General features: G+C 40.4%; 2 protein-coding genes across 2 annotated transcripts; one reads left to right on the top strand and one right to left on the bottom strand.

The window, feature by feature from the left end:
- Positions 1-1,301: 1,301 nt before the first annotated feature.
- On the bottom strand, positions 1,302-3,357 carry bola3 (bolA family member 3). Its single transcript, XM_030091835.1, has 4 exons — positions 3,208-3,357; positions 2,989-3,115; positions 2,138-2,226; positions 1,302-1,984 (listed from the first exon to the last, which is right to left on the bottom strand). Exons 1-4 carry the CDS (start codon positions 3,274-3,276, stop codon positions 1,919-1,921), a joined length of 351 nt encoding a protein of 116 aa, XP_029947695.1. The 5' UTR covers positions 3,277-3,357; the 3' UTR covers positions 1,302-1,918.
- Positions 3,358-4,684: 1,327 nt separating this feature from the next.
- LOC115391089 (polycystic kidney disease protein 1-like 2) lies at positions 4,685-20,445 on the top strand. The gene is made up of 41 exons (XM_030095196.1): positions 4,685-5,006; positions 5,610-5,768; positions 5,855-6,043; positions 6,764-6,874; positions 7,225-7,372; positions 7,459-7,688; positions 7,784-8,194; positions 8,313-8,419; positions 8,537-8,684; positions 9,059-9,260; positions 9,459-9,570; positions 9,649-9,787; positions 9,868-10,053; positions 10,541-10,683; positions 10,785-10,964; positions 11,045-11,182; positions 11,537-11,683; positions 11,766-11,890; positions 11,976-12,096; positions 12,409-12,537; positions 12,615-12,840; positions 13,324-13,514; positions 13,620-13,850; positions 13,999-14,100; positions 14,227-14,405; positions 14,481-14,627; positions 14,723-14,922; positions 15,223-15,449; positions 15,547-15,763; positions 15,859-16,334; positions 16,422-16,518; positions 16,626-16,766; positions 16,855-17,040; positions 17,184-17,514; positions 18,008-18,141; positions 18,235-18,362; positions 18,454-18,614; positions 18,990-19,200; positions 19,317-19,418; positions 19,960-20,091; positions 20,240-20,445. Exons 1-41 carry the CDS (start codon positions 4,685-4,687, stop codon positions 20,408-20,410), a joined length of 7,437 nt encoding a protein of 2,478 aa, XP_029951056.1. The 3' UTR covers positions 20,411-20,445.
- Positions 20,446-20,645: the final 200 nt, after the last annotated feature.

Genomic DNA, 20,645 nt, shown 5'->3' with positions numbered 1-20,645 from the left:
TGTGCGCGCGTGGAGCCGCCCGCGCGCACACAGGCGCAGCCTGTGAAGGATGCTTCACCTCCGCGCCGCAGGAAAATCACACTTCCTATACTCTTACACGCTCACGCTGAATGCAGCCCCTCGTTGCGTGTATTTTCAAGTCTCGAATCGACAAAGTTTGCCGTTTCTAACACCAAGAAAGAAAATAATCCCGCTACGTTGCCGTTGAGGTGAAGTACAGAGTGCGCCCCCTGCTGGTGAAATCCCTGCAAAACTTCAGATCAAACTCACATCTCGATTTTTCTCTGTGGTTCAACAAAATTAGAGGGAAGCAAAGATCAGCTGTCCTCCATAAACCAGCTTTCAGGTACAGTCGATGTTGTCAAATTTGCAAGAGAGTGGCGTGTTTAAGAAACTAAAATCAAATGAAAGAAAATAATGTGTTACTGGAATCAGTCCTCTATTCAACCTGTGCCTCTAAACAACTCTGAACAACTTTCATCACTGTGAAGGCCACAATAAAATCATTACGGCTGGATATAGGGGTGGATATGTTTTAATGATCGTTTGGATTAAAAGGGGGTCCCTATATGGTTAAAATGACAATTTCCCTTAACCCTTGAAAAATAATGTATTATTTTTTTGGAAATTCACCATTTGCTCATTTCATGTCGACCAACATTCCACAGGAGACAATCAACGATATTGAGACGGAGGTGTAGCATTTGAGGCAAATGTTGGTCACAGCAGACACCAATTGGCTTTCTGACCCCCACAATACAGTATAACTGCACATTTAATGTTTTTTGTTTTTTTTGTGACCGGCCCAAAAACACACCTGTGCTATAATCCTGCCATCTAATCAGCATCTTGATGTGCCACACCTGTGAGCTGGGTGGATCCCTGCAAAGAAGTGCTCCCTAACACACATTTGTGAACAATATTTGACAGATAAAGCTCTTTTGAGGATATTGAAAAAAATCTTAGACCTTTGATTCCAGCTCATGAAAACTGAGAGCAAAAATTAAAGTGTTTTTTTGTTGAGTGTATGTGCAATAACATTGAAGTTTCAGAGTCCATACTATGGCAATATGTCTAAAATCTCAAATGCTTCGATATATTTGTTTTATTCTTAAGAACTCTTTTGCAGTTGATGTTGTCTTACTGCATAATAAAAGCAAGAGATGGAAAATTAAATGTAAAATGTAAATGAACCCCTTTTACAATATGATTCTTATCAACAGCAACATATTTTATTGCGAAAGTGGGAACATTTCCTTTGAAAACCTTTTTTAAACACAAACATCTCTTGGCCAGGAAACTGAGGCAGCAGCTTTTCATTGAAACTCATCAATGCATAGGTATCATAACAACATGACCTGTGGACAATCCAATATTAGCAACAGGACTTAAATCTGGTCTACCAACTTCCACTGGAAGATAATAGAAAGTGTGGTCACAGTTTTAATGGATCGGCACACTAACACTCCATCAACAATATTTTCTCAGTTTAAAGCAAAGTTATAGAAGCTGTTTCTTCCTTATTCAAAGTGATTTTATTCAGAAAATCTTTGAATGCTTATTGTAATGTCAGCATCACAATAAACCCTGAGAAGTCCCCAAAATTGGAAGAAACCTAATTGACTTGACATTTTGTCAAGTCGTTTTGTGCGTATCAAAGTCTTCACTGGATTTCTATACAATCTTACAGAAAAATGAGAACTCATTAGGTCAAAAGGAGAGCTTAGTGTAATCTTAAATAGAACACACATTTTAAACTATCAACGAGTAACTGCCAGAGAAAATGTTGCTCTGTGAATCTGCTCCTGGCACATTAAGTTCATGAATTTTATTTATTTCATTTTATTTTTTACACGACTATACATTCATAATAGGATGAAGAAAAGAAAAGACTGGCTCCACAGTGAAAGGACGGCCTCTACTCTTTTGGAACATCAGTGAATATTCGTAGTCCATGCATTCCTTGTATCTCTTCCTTGAGAGCCTGTAGTGGGCAAATTAAAAGATAATTATCATAAATAAATCATTATCAAAATAGAAAAGTTGACAGTGACTTCAATCTTGTATGATTTGTAGGATAAAATTCTCGATCACATTCAGACAAGTCATAGGTAACATAGGAAATGATTTTTTTTACCTGATTGACTAACTGGTGTTGCTGAACAGTTCTCTTCCCCTTAAACTCACTGGATTCTATGTGGATTTCATACATGGCCCCACAGCCACCTGAGCACAGCACGGGACCACGGTCAGTTCACAGACACATGTTGTAACCTTTACATTATAATATGCCAATATTTTTTCAGTTGAACTGCGATAAATGTGATTAAACACTGTCAACATAAGTGCAAAAATGGGTGATGAAAAATTGATCAGTAGGGTCGAGAGGTGATCAAAGCAGGCAGATATAGCATGCTTCCCCACAGAAACAAAATACCTGGTCCAAGTCCTCTGCAGGCTATTTTCTCCCCACTGTAGAAAGACTTAATTTAACTAAAATGATAACATAAACTTTAGTATGCAACAACACAACTGTAACAATGATGATAGTTGCAGACTATTAAAGTTCAGATTAAAATGATCTAACTGACATTCAAATAAAGAAAGAATCTAAATAATCTGTCTAAATGATAATGTATAAATAAACTTGAAGTTAATCTGTTAACAGTGTATCATTGCTTGGCCACTGATTTATTGTTTACTTTATTAACTGAAAAAATGATTTCATGTTTTATTCATTTACCCATTAAGACTCTTTCAGACAGAAGGGACAGTTTTTCTATCATACTTTCATTGTAGACATTTTAAGTTGTTTTTGTACAATTGATGAAGATAGATGCTTGTAGAAAAAAAATGAAGCATGTTGAGGAATCTGAATTAGTTTATTTGGCTACAGAGAAACGTCTTTATCCATACAAAAAGAGGCCAGTCTTATCTTAAATGCCCCAATCCTAACCCTTTAATAACAGTCGATATATCCGTGCTCACCGGATATATCCACGACTTTGAGAGACGAGGCCGAGGGGAACTTCTCCTTCAGGATCTGTGCGATGCGGAGCTCTCCGTCCGTCCCTGTGGACAGACATCTGTGCACCGGTCCAGAGACGACAGCAGCCTGCAGAGAGGACAGGCAGCGTCAACAAGCCGCGGTTAGCACGCAGCTACACAACAACCGCAGCCTCAAGCGGCAAGAAGACGGACATTTACCCGGTTGAAGCGAAGACACCGGAGAGCAGAGATCATGGCGGCAGTCAGGTTCGGCTTACAAGCTAACATGATAAAGTTTGAGACCGAGGGTCGATTATAAAAACTACTCCGGTCACTCAGCACAGCATGTCCCTGGCAGCTCCGTCCCTCAGATATGACGTCACATATCCGGGTCATAAAGAACACTTGTTTCATCAAGAATATTCAAAATTTTGACAAACTAATTAAAAAAAAAAAAAAAAAACTATTGGATTTATCTTCAAGATTTTAAAGAAGTTACATATTTCTTTGTCTCTAGGTGGTGTTTGAAATATTTGGCCATTACAATAATGAGTTTTTAATTCTAGAATTTTAATATAAGCCTAATAAACATAATGCACACTCTGTATTAGGGGTCACAACTGAAGCTGAGCTGGGTGCCCACTGCTGGCACTGTCATCTCATTGGAGGGCCATTTCAGTGTCTGAGCACAAAGAAAAATACAGCTATTTCTCAAAATGTGCATTTATTTCAAATATTGTGTAATATTACAATATTGTGAAGAGTCAGTGAAAATGTTATCCTCATATATCTAAAGGACACATTCCAATGAAGTAATAAATATAAAAAAGTACCTTCTTACCAAGAGTGCTTATGCTAATATTTCACAATTACCAAAATAAACAAACTAGTTTTGAAGTGCTTTTACCACCTGCCATCAATTCAGTAAATTAATAAATTATGCATACATTTGAGAGACTGTCCAGTACTACTCTAACTGAAATGACCACCTACATTTATCTTGGTTTATTTCTGTGTGCTGTACTACATATGGCATATATCTATTTTGAGAGTTTTATGTAGGTTTGTGCTGTAACTCATCGCCACAAGTCTACATTTTGCTCTGTAATACAATTTTGACATGGTCTAAGTATAAATAACAGTTATCAGTGGTGGTTTTCAGAGAAAAAGATAGATGAACATTCTACAGTAGTTGTCTTTTACATGATTTCAGTATTTTTATGTGTGTGCCCCTGATGAATAAAAAGTATTTGTGCATGTCAGATACTCTCACATCCACAACTTTTTCTCTCTCCAATTTTCAGTTTAGTAGCTAAACCTGTTGACAAGTGGTCTTTAACGCCCTTCAAGTTTTATTGTTATCTCAGGAAAGAATCAGACTTAGCTTGCAGTAAAGGATTGCTATTTAGAGCTTAGGTTGTCATTGTCATGGTAGAACAGGTTTGAATGAGAAGCTTATCTCACTCTGCAGGTTGGCTCCCAGCATTAATGGAGGCAGAGCTGCAATCAGTGGCTGTTGACAGTTCGCTCTCGTCTCTTTTCACTACATGCCTGAGCTTTGTTTGTGCTTAAGAATTATGATCACATCACAATGTTGAACAAGCATCAAGAAAGCCATCCCCACTGGAGCTGCTGACGTTGCTACCCTTTAAAATAAGATGCTGCCACACAGTCTGAACAGTGCACGGGTTCAGAGATGGACGGACCTGTTTCGACCAGACTGACTCTAGTGGTTTTCTTCCTCAGCTGGGGCTGCTATGCCGATGAGGATATAGATGTTCTGCCTTGTGCAGAGAACCAGGAGGGGTTTGACGGCTCTTGCTATGAGTTTGTGAATCTCCAGCGATCCTTTCTTAGTGCTCAAGAATGGTGCGAACGTGGAGGGGGGCACCTCGCCTTCATCCTGAACGATGAAACGCAGCAGTTCCTTCAGAAGCACTTGGAGCCAGAGAGGGACTGGTGGCTTGGATTGGCACCTGCAGCTGCAAACCTCACGCTTGACTCTGAAGCCTCTGCAGGTGAGAGGACCTTAAGAGACTGCAAGACATCATTTTGAATTCTTTGAATAAACGTACATGCATTTTACAGTTTTGTTTCACAGAAAAACTGAACAGAAAGTGAAATGTTCAACGCTAGTCTTAAAGGGAAATAAATACCTATTTAGTCATTAACGTTTGTTATGTGTTTCCTCAAATGTGGATGATAAATGAGATATGAAATTGTACCAAAAAACATTTCAGTCATGAGGACATTATCGCCACAGATGTTATCTCTTTGGACATTGTGAAGGGTTTTCTTTTACTGAGGCCAGCAAGACCACTGTCACGTTATCTCAAGCAACAGCTGCTATGACAGATAAACCTCATTCTTTTTAATGGCTCAATAACTGTCAAGATTCCTGTTTACACATGTGTCTTCATTTTCTTTCATGGAGAACGAGTCTTTAGTCACCTTGTCAACAACACTGTTTAACAATCTCGGATTTCATGTCAGTTTTTAAAGAATTACTTTCACTGTCTTTCCTTCTTTGTCAGAATATTTTCTGTACAATGAAAAGATTCGATATGCAATTTCGATTACATTGTTCAGTGCCATGTTTTATTGTTTTTTTTTTGTAACAGGTTCTCTTGCATGGCTGGATGGCTCAGATATCAGCTATAGTAACTGGAAGAACACGCCTGATTCTCCAGCAGGCTGTGGACATATTTTGAGACTTTCAGGTTTCCAGTGGGAAGCCACAGAAAACTGTAGCCAGGAACTAAACTTCATCTGCCAGTTTGGTGAGCAGTCTTCGATGAATCTCAAAATTATATTTTGTGGTATTTCCTCTTCTAAAACTTTTTTTTTTTTTTTTTCATTTTTCCAGATTTTGGAAAATCCATTTCCTGCAATGGTCAAAATGCCACTCTACAGTGTGGTTCCGGTCAGGTTATAGAGATTGATGACAGCTTCTATGGTCGAAAAACAGTTCACTACTGCCGAACCAAACTTGCCACCTCACCCACACCCTCTCAGGAAGAATGCAGCTGGATAGACGTGGTAGATTCTGTTACAGGTATCATGAGTTATATAATTGCATTTCTTCATTAACATCAAGCTTTGAGAACTTTAATAGAAAAACTGTATGGTAGCACGTCGCTTACCTGACAAATTATTCTTTCACCTTGTAACCTAAAACTTTGTGATGGTGGAAGAAAGGTAAAGATGTGTTTACATTGTATGGGAGTGGAACGCATGCTAGGCTTTGTCAAATGTACATTAACTAAGAGGCTAGACAAAGCACTCTGAAAAAGAAATGCAGCATGTGTTTATTTTACTCTTTTCGTCAAACACACACAAAAAAAAAAACATTACTCCCCTTTGTTTGCAGACTAAAGGGTTGGATGGTTGGTGAAGACCCGAGTGAAACGTTCTCACATCTGGATAGGTTGGCTAATTTCAAAACCAACCAACCAACCAACCAATGAAAAAAGGATTCAGTTCTGTCGAGGGGCTTCTTTTATTCTAAGAACATATTGCTTTTATTTCATGCAGATAGGCGATAGCAGGCTCTTTCATTACAAAGATTATTTAGATTTATTAGAATGATAACTTAGCAGCTTGCTTTTTGTATTTATTATAACACACTGTCACATAGTCAATGCATTTGTCATTTCAGCATTGGAGGAAATCAAAATGTTAACCCTATTCCTGGAAAACCACCAAAACATCGTCCTCCTGTTACATTTCTATTGTCCCTCAATATTAGCATGTTATTTCTGCCCTTCCTCCGCAGCTCATTGCCATGGACTGCAGACTTGCCAGGCTCCTGTGAATCTGAGCTCTGTCGGTGAACCGTGTCCTTTGCTGGGAAGTTACCTGTCTCTAGAATACCACTGCAAACATGGTCAGACTCACACTTTGTAATTTTCAATCACTCCATGTGCAGATGTAATAAAACACAGTATAAATGCCAAAACTATAAACGCGAATGTTCCAGAACGTGGATGATTCAAAGTTGTTTGTGATATCAGAAGACTTCCTAAACGTTACTCTTTTTATGACCAGATTTTATCCCCTTCTTATTGTCCTAACTTTGCCAACAGCACTTTTCCTATTAGTTCAATTTTTGCAGCATCACACCCATCATTCAGCCTCCAACCACCCCATAAAGATAAACTGTGACATGGATGTTTGGATGTTGATTGGAAAAGTGTATTTCTATCATTCTTCCTCATTGTTGTGATTTCTTCTCAGGGCTTCACTTGCTGATGAGCAAACTGGCTGCCGTCTTTGATAACGTTACCATCACCGTGAAGTGGCTCCTCCATCCATTTCAGGGGAACTTAACGTGCTCAGTGACAGCTGGAGACGGCCACACCATAGATCCATACAACCCAGAAGAGTGAGCCACACTGCAGTTCACACAATGCAGTAGACAGGTCTGGAGCTGGACTATAATAACGAGCATTTATTTGACCTTTCTCACAGGATGGAGAGCACAATCATACACAAATACACTCATCCTGGTGTTTTCACAGTCACGGTTGAATGCAAAACCAGTGAATGGCATATCACTGCTCAGAAAGTGATCACCATTCAGGAGCCTGTAGGAGAGTTCAGTGGAATCAAGTGCTACGGCACAAATATGTCAACAGGTGACACTAAATGCAATGCACTTTACGGCGAGCTTGTTTTGATCCAGCTCAGTGTGGAGGCAGGTGAGTTAATCGAACAGCCTAAGGAATCTATCAGCCCTTATGTTAAAGTACTAGAAAAAGAAAATCAACATTTCTTTTTTTTTTTTTATTGACAGGTACGAATGTTTCCTACAAAATCTACCGTGAGGATTCCCCGGTTGCAAACATCTCAGCAGATAGAGGGATTACACCCATTAACGTTACACTGGATGCAAGCGTGGCGGAAAAACTTGGACAGGGCTGCCACAATTTAACCCTCACTGCCTCAAACAAGGTCACAGCACAGCCGGTGTCTGCTGATCTGGAACTGTGCCTGCTGAAGCCGGTTGACGGCCTGCAGGCGTCCGTGGTGGCAGAGGACCGTAAGTGTCCAGACTCCGCTAATCTCACCATTGGAGTCTCATTGGAGCACGGAGCCCCCGTGAGGCTTCTCTTTACCCTCACCGGAGCCACAGACACACTGTCCGAGACCAGAGAAATGCTCAATGGGACTTTACAAATGTACACATTCTCCAGTCCACTCGAAGGTACTAGAAGCTTGATTACTGCTACACAGATAACACCAAAAATATGATTCAATGATTCAATGATTCAAAATACATGCCTAATTTTCTTAAATGCCGATTGTTTTCATTAATCATGAAGGATCTTTTAAAGTGGAGATACGAGCCATAAACACCATTTCATCTGCTGATGTGGAGGTGGACTTAGAGAAGATACGTCAGGCTTGCCAGAATTATACCTCAAATACAGTATGTCTGATATGTTGTGTCACTTCTGTAACTGTTGAATTATACTTTACCCTAAAGTTCAGTTTTAGAAACGCACATCTGCTTCTTGTGACAAAATGTCTTTGTTTATGTGTGCAGACAGGCAATATGAGTATCAACAACTCCTCTGGCTTGAAAATAATTGCAACCCCTGAGTCTGTGGTTGACGACTCTCAGAATGTCACACTGACGGCAACTGTAGGCGAAACATTACCCAGTCAAGGACTTGCATTTGAATGGAAATGTGGTAAGTGTGATTTTAAATACGTTTCAAGATTTATCAGCAGTCAAGATCGTGACTTTAATTTTACAGGAGTGTAAACTGTTCCAGCGATAATTGCCAAAGTACTTTAAAATAAAGCTAGTGTAACTATCTACAATTAGCCATTTATATGAATTACAAAGTATTTTGTTATTGAGTTTCCTTGAGAAACCACTCAGATCTGACCCAGGATATTCAGTCGGTCTTTGTTTATTTTATTTCCAAAATAAACTGCTTTTTTTTTTTGGTTGTTCTTTTTTCACCCACATTGTGTCTCTACAAAATATCAGAAATATATCGCAGCTTTTATTTAATAGTTTTGGAGAATTCAAGCTGGGGGTCTGCTTTCCTTCACACAGACGGTGAATGCAAATGCAGAAACAAAACCGAAGGCGAAACTCATGTCATTGAAAAAACCTGCCTTCCCAGTCCTTTTGAAATGTTCAACTACACTTTAACTGTGAGGAAAAGAGCGTGGTTCAGGAGATGGCCCGACCTCGCTTCAGCCTCCAAGTGCATCTCTGTCGCTCCTCCAGAAGAATTTACGAATGTAACAATCAGGTAAAAATGTTTCAAATGAAATCATTAATAAAACACTTTGAAAACATGTTAACTGAGGATAATTTATTCCCGAATATTGGAAGACAAACCCTTGATACGTCACACTTCATCAGTTTTATCATAATGATTCATATTGTGAAGGAGTTGATTAAAAAAGGAAGCGACTGTAATTGTATATTTATTCATTTATACTTTCAGCTGTGAAAGTTGCACATCAGTGAACGTGAGCGGTGACGTGAAGTTGAAACTGAGCTGTGAGACGACCTGCCCAGATGTTATTTGGTATATTGAGGATCTCAAACCCTTAACAGTAAGTCCAGTTTGAAATCAATCAAAATTTCTAAATGTGGACCAAAAGATTAACGATTAAAGTTCTTGTTTCCCTCAGGATAACTTTGAATGTTACACCAAAGCAGGAAGAAAGCCTCCCATTGAGAAGCAGGATGGGAACATTGAGTATTCTGTCCACAGCCAACTTCTAAAAGTTTCAAGGGACAAGAAGGAAAACATCACTGTTTATGCTTATGGTGGGTTCAGTCAGTCAAGTATAAAGACTTTTTTAGCACACACTTTTTAAAAGTCGTAACTTCGTCTTTTCTTTATACAGGCAAGAATGTCCCTGGTTTTGCCAAGTATGTTCTTCCAGTTCCGGATCCTGAGCCCAGTGGACCTCCTGAGCTCTCCTGCAGCATTTCTCCACCGTCAGGAACTGTGCTTGATGCTTTCAACATCACCTGCAAAGAAACTTCTTTCTGCTCCACAGGATGTGTTTATTGCTTCAAAACCAACACAGGTAGCAATCATGCTGTCAGGCATTATCTTTCACTTTAAAAAAAAAAAAAAAGTCAAAATATATATCATTAATATTTAAAGCATTCCATGTGGACAGCATCCAATCATGGATCGATTGAAGAAAAAATGAAGTTGTACATTTAAGAAGTCTGATACAAACATAACGTAATATTATATAAATTACAGTGGATTAAAACTTTGAAGCAGTAAGCTGATCAAAATGGTAAACAAATCACCATTTGACTGGATACAATAATTATTTACACATAAAAAAGTACCATAGTCCTTAGGAGAACTATTTAAAAAAAATAAGAACTTCCAGATAATATAAAATATGGTCTTGGTAAAGGCTTAATAGTCTGTTGAAAAAGAAAAATCTTCTCAGTTTGAGTGATTACGGTCATTATCAATGCTTTGGAAAGCTGCATATAGATACTCATTAAGAGTAAGAAATTAAAGCTACACTCAGTGTTTTTCTTGTCTTTAAGGCAAACATCTGCGATGCAGCAACGCAAATGACGTGAAATCTGTCTTCTTACCTCTCGGGGACGAAAACAGCAATTACAGTTTGTCGGTTGTGGTGACTGTGAAAAATGATCATGATAAAGCCTCTACAACTGTCACCGCTCAGGTTTGTCAGCAATAATAATGTATCTTTAAGAAGAGAATGGCTTTATTTTAAATCATTCCCATGGGTTGGATAAATGATTTGACTTTTATGTCTCTGATAAGGTACGAAAAAGTGACTCCAGTGCTTCAGTAGTGACTCTCCAGACTGCAGTGGAGGATACTGTTAATCAGTTAGAGCAGCAGGGGCTTCTCTCCGGGGAGACACTTGGACAAATATTCACTTCGGTTTCTGATATGCTGAATACAAAGGAAGACCAGGACCAAAAGGATGCCCGGTCAAAGGTGCCTGACTGTACCTGCAGAGATCAACAGTGTTAGTGAGGAAAGAGCAAAATAACATGAATCATTTCTTTCTCTTTCAGCTCAGAGAGCAAATGCTAACCAAAATGAATTCAGTCCTGCTGGAGTCCCCCAGCAACACGACGCAGGAAGTGCAAGTGACGGCCAGAGCCGTGGCCGGACTCACCCAGCGCTCGGACGAGCTCAGTCCTGCCGCCCAGGTACGGCAAATTTGATCAATCCAACACTGACATTGAAAAACCTTGATTGATTAAAATAAATGACACTGTTATATTTTATATCTCCTTTAGACCAGATGTTTTTAGTAAGAACACATCTTATGTGTTTCAAATTAGCTTGGTGTAGGGGACACTAACACTAACAAAAAAGAAACATTGTGTGTACCTGAAATTTCAGTTCAGTGTCCATTCTGTTTTGTTTTTTAGCCGGTTATTGTTTTGCTGATTTTTGACTTTGCAGAACTGTCAGTTTGTCTGCTTCAGCTTGAAGCCTCAGCATATACAATGTGTTGGTTTTTCTTCTTCTGATGTCCATATTTCTGAATTTCCCTGCAGGAGGAAGCGAGTTCACTGTTGGCAGACCTCAGCTCCTCCCTCAACACCATCATTGTTGGTCATCAGAGTAGAGAAGAAGAGGAAGTCGCTGAAGCAGCGACGCCAATAGTCGAAGCAGCCAGTAATATTCTCAACGTTTCATCCAATGTAAGGACACAACTATCATTGAGGTTATCTTTCAGGATTTTATTGCTTTTCTTTCCCTCAACTAGTTTTATGTTTCCCACAGAAAAAAGTGTCTGATTTTCTTCTGACCGGAATAAACAACGTCCAAAGTGCTTTGCTGAATAATAGAAAGCTGGACAGAGAGCCAGCCATCATAGACTCTGGTCAGATCAGTGTGTATGTAAACAGGTAGGAGACGACTCCAAAGACTTACAGAAGAGCTCTGGTAACAAACTTAGATTTGCTTAAATATGTCCAATGTCTCCCCCTTCAGAATATCTCCAGGAGCCATGCAAATGCAGGATATAAATGTCCAGAAGAACAGCTCCTCCAGATTTTCCTTCCCCACACTGCCTGCTGATATTGTCTCCCCAGAGGATCCGGTGGATGTCAGAGTCAGTTCACACTGAAAAAATGCAGAACATTTTTGACTGAATAACTTAGAACATAACTTAGAAAAATAAGAAATGTTTCCTTTTGTGTTTCCTCTTTTTGTTGTTTGCAATTTTGAAAAAGTTTGACAGAGTCCGAAGGAGAGAAACAATTTTTTTTAACCACTGAAATCAATAGAAAAATATTTATTCATTTTGTCATAATTCAATTTAAAAACCATTTATTTAGCTACAAACTGGATAAAGTGTGATCTACAAAATTCACCTCCGTCATCTTTCAGGCAGACTTGACAGTGTGTATTTCTCACCATCTAGATGATGAGTTTTGAGAAGAATCCATATTCTTGGAGGGAAGACAACATCACAGGAACTGTAGGATCTGTGTCCCTCACCAGAGCCGATGGCTCCGTCATTCCTGTGGAAAACCTGCCTGAAGAGATTGAGGTAAGATCCCTCTGCAAATACTTTATTTTGTTGTACTTTAAATGAACAATATAGAATATTATTAATTGGATTTCCAGATTCTTCTGCCAAGACTAGACGTGGGGCAGCAGAGCAGCACAGTCCTGGACCTCGCCAATTTCAGTACATTAATAATTGACGTCCCGTCGCCGGACGTCACGCTGGTGCTGAAAATGGAGCCTTCCGAAGACATTTCCTTCATGCTATTCCTGGGATACAAAGACTATCCAAATGATAAAAATCATGTAGCCAAGATTCAGATGCCTTTAGAGAACACAAAAGAAGGTAAATATTCAAATGTAAATCATTAAACATGATTATTGAAGGAAGTGTAGGCCGAGAAGGCTGGATTACATTGCCGACGGCTTCTGAGCAGAACACTTCACCCCTCATTATCCAGGATGCATCAGCAGGGGTATCTGGCATAAACTTGTCACAAATCCAAAATGTTATGATCTTCTGTGGTGACCTGAGAGGGACCAGTCTTCACTTTTATTAATATTGCCATTAAAATGTCATTGCTACAAACAATTTTCAGTTATGTTCTTATGTATTCGGTCGCTTACTAGTGTCAGTCTGCACAACAGCGGTCCCCACGCCCACACCTATAGTGACCAGAATGAAGCTACAAACTGTCATGAATCTGTTAGTGTCTGTGTGTGTGTGTGTGTGTGTGTGTGTGTGTGTGTGTGTGTGTGTGTGTGTGTGTGTGTGTGTGTGTGTGTGTGTGTGTGTGTGTGTGTGTGTGTGTGTGTCACCCTTACACAGAGGAAAAACTCACTTGGATCCTAAGTCCCAAAGACAGAACAGGAGATGTTGGAGTGCATTACCTTGTCATGAAGCCCATCGTGGAGCCCGGCATCAAAACTGTCAACGCCACGGTCACTGTCAGCACCATCGCTGCCCAGTGCAAATACTGGAACGAAACTGCATCTTCCTGGAGTGAAGACGGTTGCAGGGTGAGTGATTTTTTTTTTTTTTTTTAATTACAAACTGATTGCATTTGTACTTCAAGCTGTGAGATTTTACTGTTAAATATTTTTTTTTTTCTTTTTTTTCCCCAGGTTGGTCCGCTCACCACGCCTCTGGTCACTCAGTGTCTGTGTAACCACCTGACGGTTTTTGGCAGCTCTTTCTTCGTCATGCCAAACTTGGTGGATGTGTCACGCACTGCTGAACTTTTTGCCACATTCACTAACAATCCCGTGGTGGTGTGTTTTGTGGGGGCTATTTTTGTTGCCTATCTAATGGTGGCCATATGGGCACGCAGGAAGGACATCCAGGACTCAGCTAAGGTCATTCTGAGTAAAGAAACTTGTTTATGTCATATTGATGAATTTGTTCCTTGTTCGTCTTCTCTTGCGGTTCAACTTAGCGCTGACACACATATGAAGTTTAAAAATTAAAAAAGATGTATCTTTCCCTTTGTTTTACTTTTTGCAGGTCAAGATAACAGTGCTTGAGGACAATGACCCTTTGGCTGAATATCGTTACATGCTGAGCGTTAGCACCGGGCACCGGCATGGTGCATCAACTTCCTCCCAGGTCAGGGATGTTTATGAGAGTTTAAAGGCTTTCAAAAGAAACATTGTCCACATCCGATACACAACACTAACAGATTCTGCTGCTTTTTTCATCTGTATAGATCTAGACAGAGCATTTTTGTTTCAGGTAACCATAACTCTGCTCGGTACCGAGGGAGAAAGTGAGCCCCACCACCTGACTGACTCTGAGAAGCCTGTGTTTGAGAGGGGCGGGCTGGATATGTTCCTGCTGACCACACACTTTTCTCTGGGAGACCTTCAGAGCATCAGACTGTGGCACGACAACTCAGGAGATCACCCGGCATGGTGCGACACTGAGGTTAAGTTTGACTTTGTGTCATTATTATGAGACCCAAAAATAAATGTTTGCGCAATGTGCAGGTATGTCAACAAAGTGATGGTGCAGGATTTGGAGAGCGGGCAGAAGTGGCACTTTCTGTGTAACTCTTGGTTGGCTGTAGACGTCGCAGAGTGCGCTCTCGATAAGGTCTTCCCAGTAGCAACAGAGACTGATTTGAAAAGATTTAGGTGAGTTCTCCCAAACATAGCCATAACTGATGATATGCATATTAAAATATCTCTTTTTTTTAAATTTCCTTTAATTTAATGTTTGTTTTTTTCAGCAATTTGTTTTTCATGAAAACAGCCAAGGATTTCCGTGACGGCCACATCTGGTTCTCGGTCATTAGTCGGCCTCCCTGCAGCACTTTCACCCGTGTGCAGCGAGTGTCGTGCTGTTTTTCCCTTCTGCTCTGCACAATGCTGACCAGCATCATGTTTTGGGGAATTCCCACTGATCCCTCTGAGCAGACCATGGACCTGGGTCAGTAGCAAATACAAATCTACCAGTTCAGCTCATTAGAATGTGAAATCTGATTAGGCTTATCTTTTCAGGGAACATGTGTCTCTTCCTTTTTGGTGGCACTTACCAGCACTCAACCGTTATAAAAGTTTATAATGTGTTTTCCAGTGAATTCAGCATAGCATTGTGATGTGGAAGTATATCGACAGTGCAGAGAATTTATTGTGTCTGTCTATTTGGGCATTACTTAATCCCAAATATTTATTCAAATGCAAAATCATTGTTTTTAAATTCTGCTTAAAAGAAGTTTTTATTTTGCAGGTCACATCGAGTTTACTTGGCAGCAGGTTATGATCGGAATTCAAAGTTCGATCATTATGTTTCCCATCAATCTCCTGATTGTGAGCATCTTCAGAAACACACGTCCTCGAGAGAAAAGCACTAAAACAGATGCTTCAAAACAAGGGAAAACCGTTCGAGTTTCCCCATCACAGACTTCCTCTCCTCAGAAGGAGCTGAAGGACATTACGCCAGACACTGTGATCAAGGTGAAGCAAAGATTCATTACAGTCCCTCATTACAGCTCACATCTGGTAACTGCCTTATTCTACATGTGTGAACAGCTCGGTATGATTTCCTCATTAGGACATAAAGAGAATTGCTCAGTCCCTTTCAAAAGCAATGAAGAGCCCACTGCCTCATTTAGAGCTGCGTCCGGGCCAGCAGGCTGATATCAACACTCTGCTGGCTCTGGTGGAGGACATCATCAAACAGCAGAACCGGGCAGCCGGAGACTTCTACACTGATTCCTCAAAGACGGACCGCTCCATGATCCTCAGCTTAGGTGCAGTTAATCTGCAAGGTAAACTCAAACACCACACTTTCTCTTTTTTTTTCCTGTTTAGCGTTATCTTTGTGTTTACTCCTCCTCTTGCTTTTCTGTTTTTGGACCGACAGAAGACAGCACGTGGGGGAGCCCTGAGAAGACCTCAGATGAAGCTCAGAAGAAAACTAACAACAACCGCTACCTGTACAGACAGCTGCTTCACGTGGAGAAGGAGCTCAGTCTGTTGGGACCTTCTCGTTTTCCAAAGTCAGACAGCTACAACCGGGCCGTGCAGCAGGTTCAGGGAATGAAAGATCTTCTGGAGTACCACCTGCCTTTATCCAGCCTGGACAGGAACCAGCTCGCTCGCAGCCCCAGTCCAGAGGGAAGCATCAGTGGAAGCGCCAGCAGGAAGAAGTGCTGCCAGGGAGGGCTGCCGTGGTGGTTCGTGTTCATTGGCTGGATACTGGTGATCGCAACCAGCGGTGTGTCGGGATACTTCACGATGATGTACGGGCTGACTTACGGCAAAGACCGTTCAATCAGCTGGCTCATCTCCATGGTGGTGTCTTTCTTTGAGAGTCTCTTTATCACACAACCTCTGAAGGTGAGAAAGCTTAATCATCAAAATACAATGTATTTATGTTTTTAACACAAAGAAGTGTCCTGAAATTTAAGAAATCTTCCCTCTCAGGTCCTTGGCTTTGCTGCTTTCTTTGCTCTTGTTCTCAAAAAAGTTGACCAAGAGGAGTTTGGGGAACCTCAGATAGATGAAAGCCTCAGAAATCCAGGCATGTTCTTTTTTTAGATTTCTGTTGGTTCTTTTTTTTGCACCATGGATTTCTACGGCAAGAAAATGTAATTAAACTAATTTATAAGTGCAACATTCCTCCCTCAGATGATCCTGATGCAATGCGGGCAGCGAGAAGAGACAGCACCTGTAGCTTCTATCAACCACCACCCCCTACTGACATTGAGAAGCTACGGAGCAACATGATTAAAGAGCAGAAAGTCTTTGCCCTCATAAGAGAGATTCTCGGTAGGAGAACTGCTTAAATATCCAACAGTATAGCAAACAATTCCAAACAATGTAAGCTTCTGATGCAACATACTTTTATGTGACATAGCTTACATGGGATTCATGTGGATGTTGCTCCTGGTGGCCTACGGTCAGAGGGACCCCAACGCTTTCTTCCTGACGCAACACATTCGTCAGAGCTTCAGCAAAGGGATCTCAGACACCATGAGCATTCAGGATGTGTTCAACTGGGCAAACACAACCCTTGTAGGCAATCTTTTTGGAGAATATCCAGGTCAGTATCTTTAATTGTTCATATACTGTAATCATTGTAATTATGGAGCATTTCTGTGAGGAGGTTGTTTCTTGTTTTACCAACTTCACAGTGGAGTTTCTAGTGCATAGATCTTCACTGAGTTAACTTGGACTTTGACACAGGATTTATCACAGATGGAAACTCGAAGCTGGTTGGTAACGCACGCATCCGCCAGGTGAGGGTGCAGAAAAACTCCTGCCGCGTCCCTCAGTCCATGCAGCATTCCGTGCCGGACTGTCACGCTCCTTATTCATGGGAAGTGGAGGACAAAGGCTCCTACAGCCCAGGCTGGAATCGCGTGGTGGGCAACAACACTTCTGCAAACTTCCACAGCCTGTGGACATACAAGTCTCAGAGTAAACTGAGAGCATACCCCATCTGGGGAAGCGTGAAGCTTTACAGAGGCGGAGGTTTTGTAGTGGATCTGGGGCCCGATTTAGAAAATTCCAGCAGGTACTTATATTTTGTTTCCTATCTAACCCCTCGTATCTGAATGATTTAAATATGGTTTGGTCCATTATTCCGTTATTTAACTGAGATCATCAAGACAATGTCTCATAAAATAATAAATAATAATATTAGTATGAACAGTTTTCACTTTACCCACATTGTGAGACAGACAGACAATAACACAACTACTGCTAACCCAATGAAAAACATACAATAAATATACTTTGAATAATTGGATGGATGGGTGGATGGATGGGATGTTCTTTTGCCAACATAATGAAACAAGAATAAATTGAATTACTTCTTCTGTGTTTAATTCTAAGACAATCATTCTTTAAATATTGGATACATTTTGAATTTGCATGTCTTCATGTGGTTTAGCAGCTTGACCTGCATTCATTGATGCAGAGGGAGAGTTGTTTCTGGACAGAACTGCTTGTCTCAGCACATGTTTAAAAATATGACAAAATGTTGCTGCTTTTTTGTATTCATACAGAATCATTCAATACCTTTATGACAACAAATGGTTCGACGTGTACACCCAGGCCATCTTCATCGAGTTCACTGTGTACAATGCTAACGTCAACCTCTTCTGCATTGCCACGCTCATGCTGGAGACCACAGCCATAGGTAAGCAGATCAGGGCAAGGCAGTGTTTGAGAACTTAAGAAAATCATGAGAATATATCTGTGTATGTTTGGTGTCACCCTGTGTTTCCTGCAGGAGCTTTCCAGTTCCGCAGCGAGCTTCAGAGTGTGCGTCTCTATCAGTCGACCGGAGGACTTCACATCTTTGTCATGGCCTCTGAAGCCATCTACTTTCTCTTTGTCATCTATTACATGTTTGTTCAGGTGAGTAGCGCCCGTCCTTCATAAAATATGATTAGACATGATTGTCCCTGATGAAACTGCTCATGTGAACACAGCACTTTTGTCTTTACAGGGAAAGCTGATGAGGACACAAAAATGGGCTTATTTCAAGAGTAAGTGGAATCTGCTGGAATTGGCAATCATCCTCCTCAGCTGGAGTGCGCTGTCTGTCTTTATCAAGAGGACTTTACTGGGAAACAGGGACATGAATTACTACCAGAACAACAAAGATCAGTAAGCCACAAGATGCATCACATTGCAACAGACAATCACAATAAATGAGCTGCATGAAATATTTTCCTTTTGTTAAAAGATTATAAAATGCACTTAAAATAATGTTAATTATGATGTTCAAGGTGTCTCTTTTGCTTCGAAACAACACATCCACTTTCAGTAACTGAGTGTTAGGCACATGTGTTGAAACCCTCTGCTATTAGTGTTTTTAAGCCTCAAGAAAGAATACTAAATTAAACACATTCTTTAATTAGGGAAAATGTTAAATGTGAATGAGAATGCTGTGTTATCAGCGACTTTTGAAATTGTAGTGTTATTTTTTAAAAAAAGAAAAATGATTTGAGAGGACTGTATCCTCTTGTGCTCTGTGTCCAGATATGCCAGTTTCCATGAGACGGCCAAGGCCGACGCAGTGCTTGGGTATCTGATTGCTTTCTTGGTACTGCTGGCTACAGTCAAGCTGTGGCACCTGCTGAGACTGAACCCCAAGCTGCACATGATCACGGCCACGCTGCAGCGGGCCTGGGCTGATATTTCAGGTTTCCTGGTGGTCATGACAATCATGTTCCTGGCCTACTCCATTGCTGTGAGGAGATTTCCCACACTTCCCATCATCACGCTGCTACATTTGATCCTGCCGTATGTTAATGTAACTCTTTCAAATGTGGTCCTCAGAACAGATTCTTACTTTGTCTTTTATAGTCCAACCTGATGTACGGGTGGAAGCTGTATTCCTATCGGACACTGCTTGATTCTGCACTGACCATGATCAGCTTGCAACTTGGCATTTTTAACTATGAAGAGGTTTGTAAACCAAGGGTTTTCGAATTATAGGGTAATGAGTGAAGCTTCAAAAACAATGAACAGCAGCGGGGCCCCATTGCCATGTAGCCATTTTGGTTTGGATGCTGGACCTCCTAATGTTTTTTTCACATTTTTAAATGTTATTATTCAAGGATATTGGGATTGATAAATAGGCAACAAATACCAATACAATTCTTGAGCTTCTGAGGTTACTTTTAAATGAAGAAAATTTGGTAATAACTCATTATAGAATCTGCAACAGTTTTCATTTTTGATCAAATAGTTTTGCATCTAATTATCTTTATTTGTCACCTTCAAATCTAAGATGTATTTCCCAATGAAATCATTATTTTCAACCATCGTTCAATCTCAAATTTTTAAACACGCTGGGAAAAATACATCATTCTGTCCTCCACAGTTTTCCAAATACCCACCATCACCCGTGCTCTTTGGTGCCCCCCTGAGGATGACAGTGCCATTATGACATGTTTTACTGTAAATGATACTCAGAAGATCAATTGCATTCCATCTGATTTTTCAGGTTTTGAACTATAATCCTGTCCTCGGTGCATTCCTCATCGGCTCCTGCATTGTGTTCATGACGTTTGTAGTGCTGAACCTCTTCATCTCTGTCATTCTGGTGGCATTCAGTCAAGAGCAGATACATCACAAGGTAACTCTCCCATACTCAGTCTGATGAGCCTGAATGTTGTTGATATCACTGTCACATATTCTTATTGACTGTATGCTGCAGAAGGAGTTACACTTCACCTGAGATAGCCTCAGATGGTTTGATTTTTATTGATTCACTGTTGTTTCAGCCTTCAGAAGAGGATGAGATTGTGGACATGATGTTGATGAAGCTCTGCAGCTTGTTTGGACTCAAGTGTAAGAAACAAGAGGACAACGTCCAAACTGAGAAACCCCCCGTTTCATCTAACCCAAATACTAAGATGTCAACAATTTCCTCTGGGATTATTTATGAAGGATGATTCATTGGTTTATAGTGAAATAGAGAGTTAATGTAAGATGACATAACCTCATTATTGCTTTTCATTGCAAGCTTCACTTTGATGCAATGTTGTTACTGTTGCTCTGTGACTTGATAGCACTTATAAATTTAAATTAAGAGCAGTTCTTTGATGCTACAGTGCCGTTTTGCAAGAAGCTGAAATGATGTTGATAGTAACTGAGGACAATACGTAATGCTTATGTTATGTCTAAGAC

Source organism: Salarias fasciatus, chromosome 1 (genome assembly GCF_902148845.1).
Source record: "Salarias fasciatus chromosome 1, fSalaFa1.1, whole genome shotgun sequence".
NCBI lineage: Eukaryota > Metazoa > Chordata > Actinopteri > Blenniiformes > Blenniidae > Salarias > Salarias fasciatus.
This window is presented reverse-complemented; position numbering and strand designations above follow the sequence as displayed.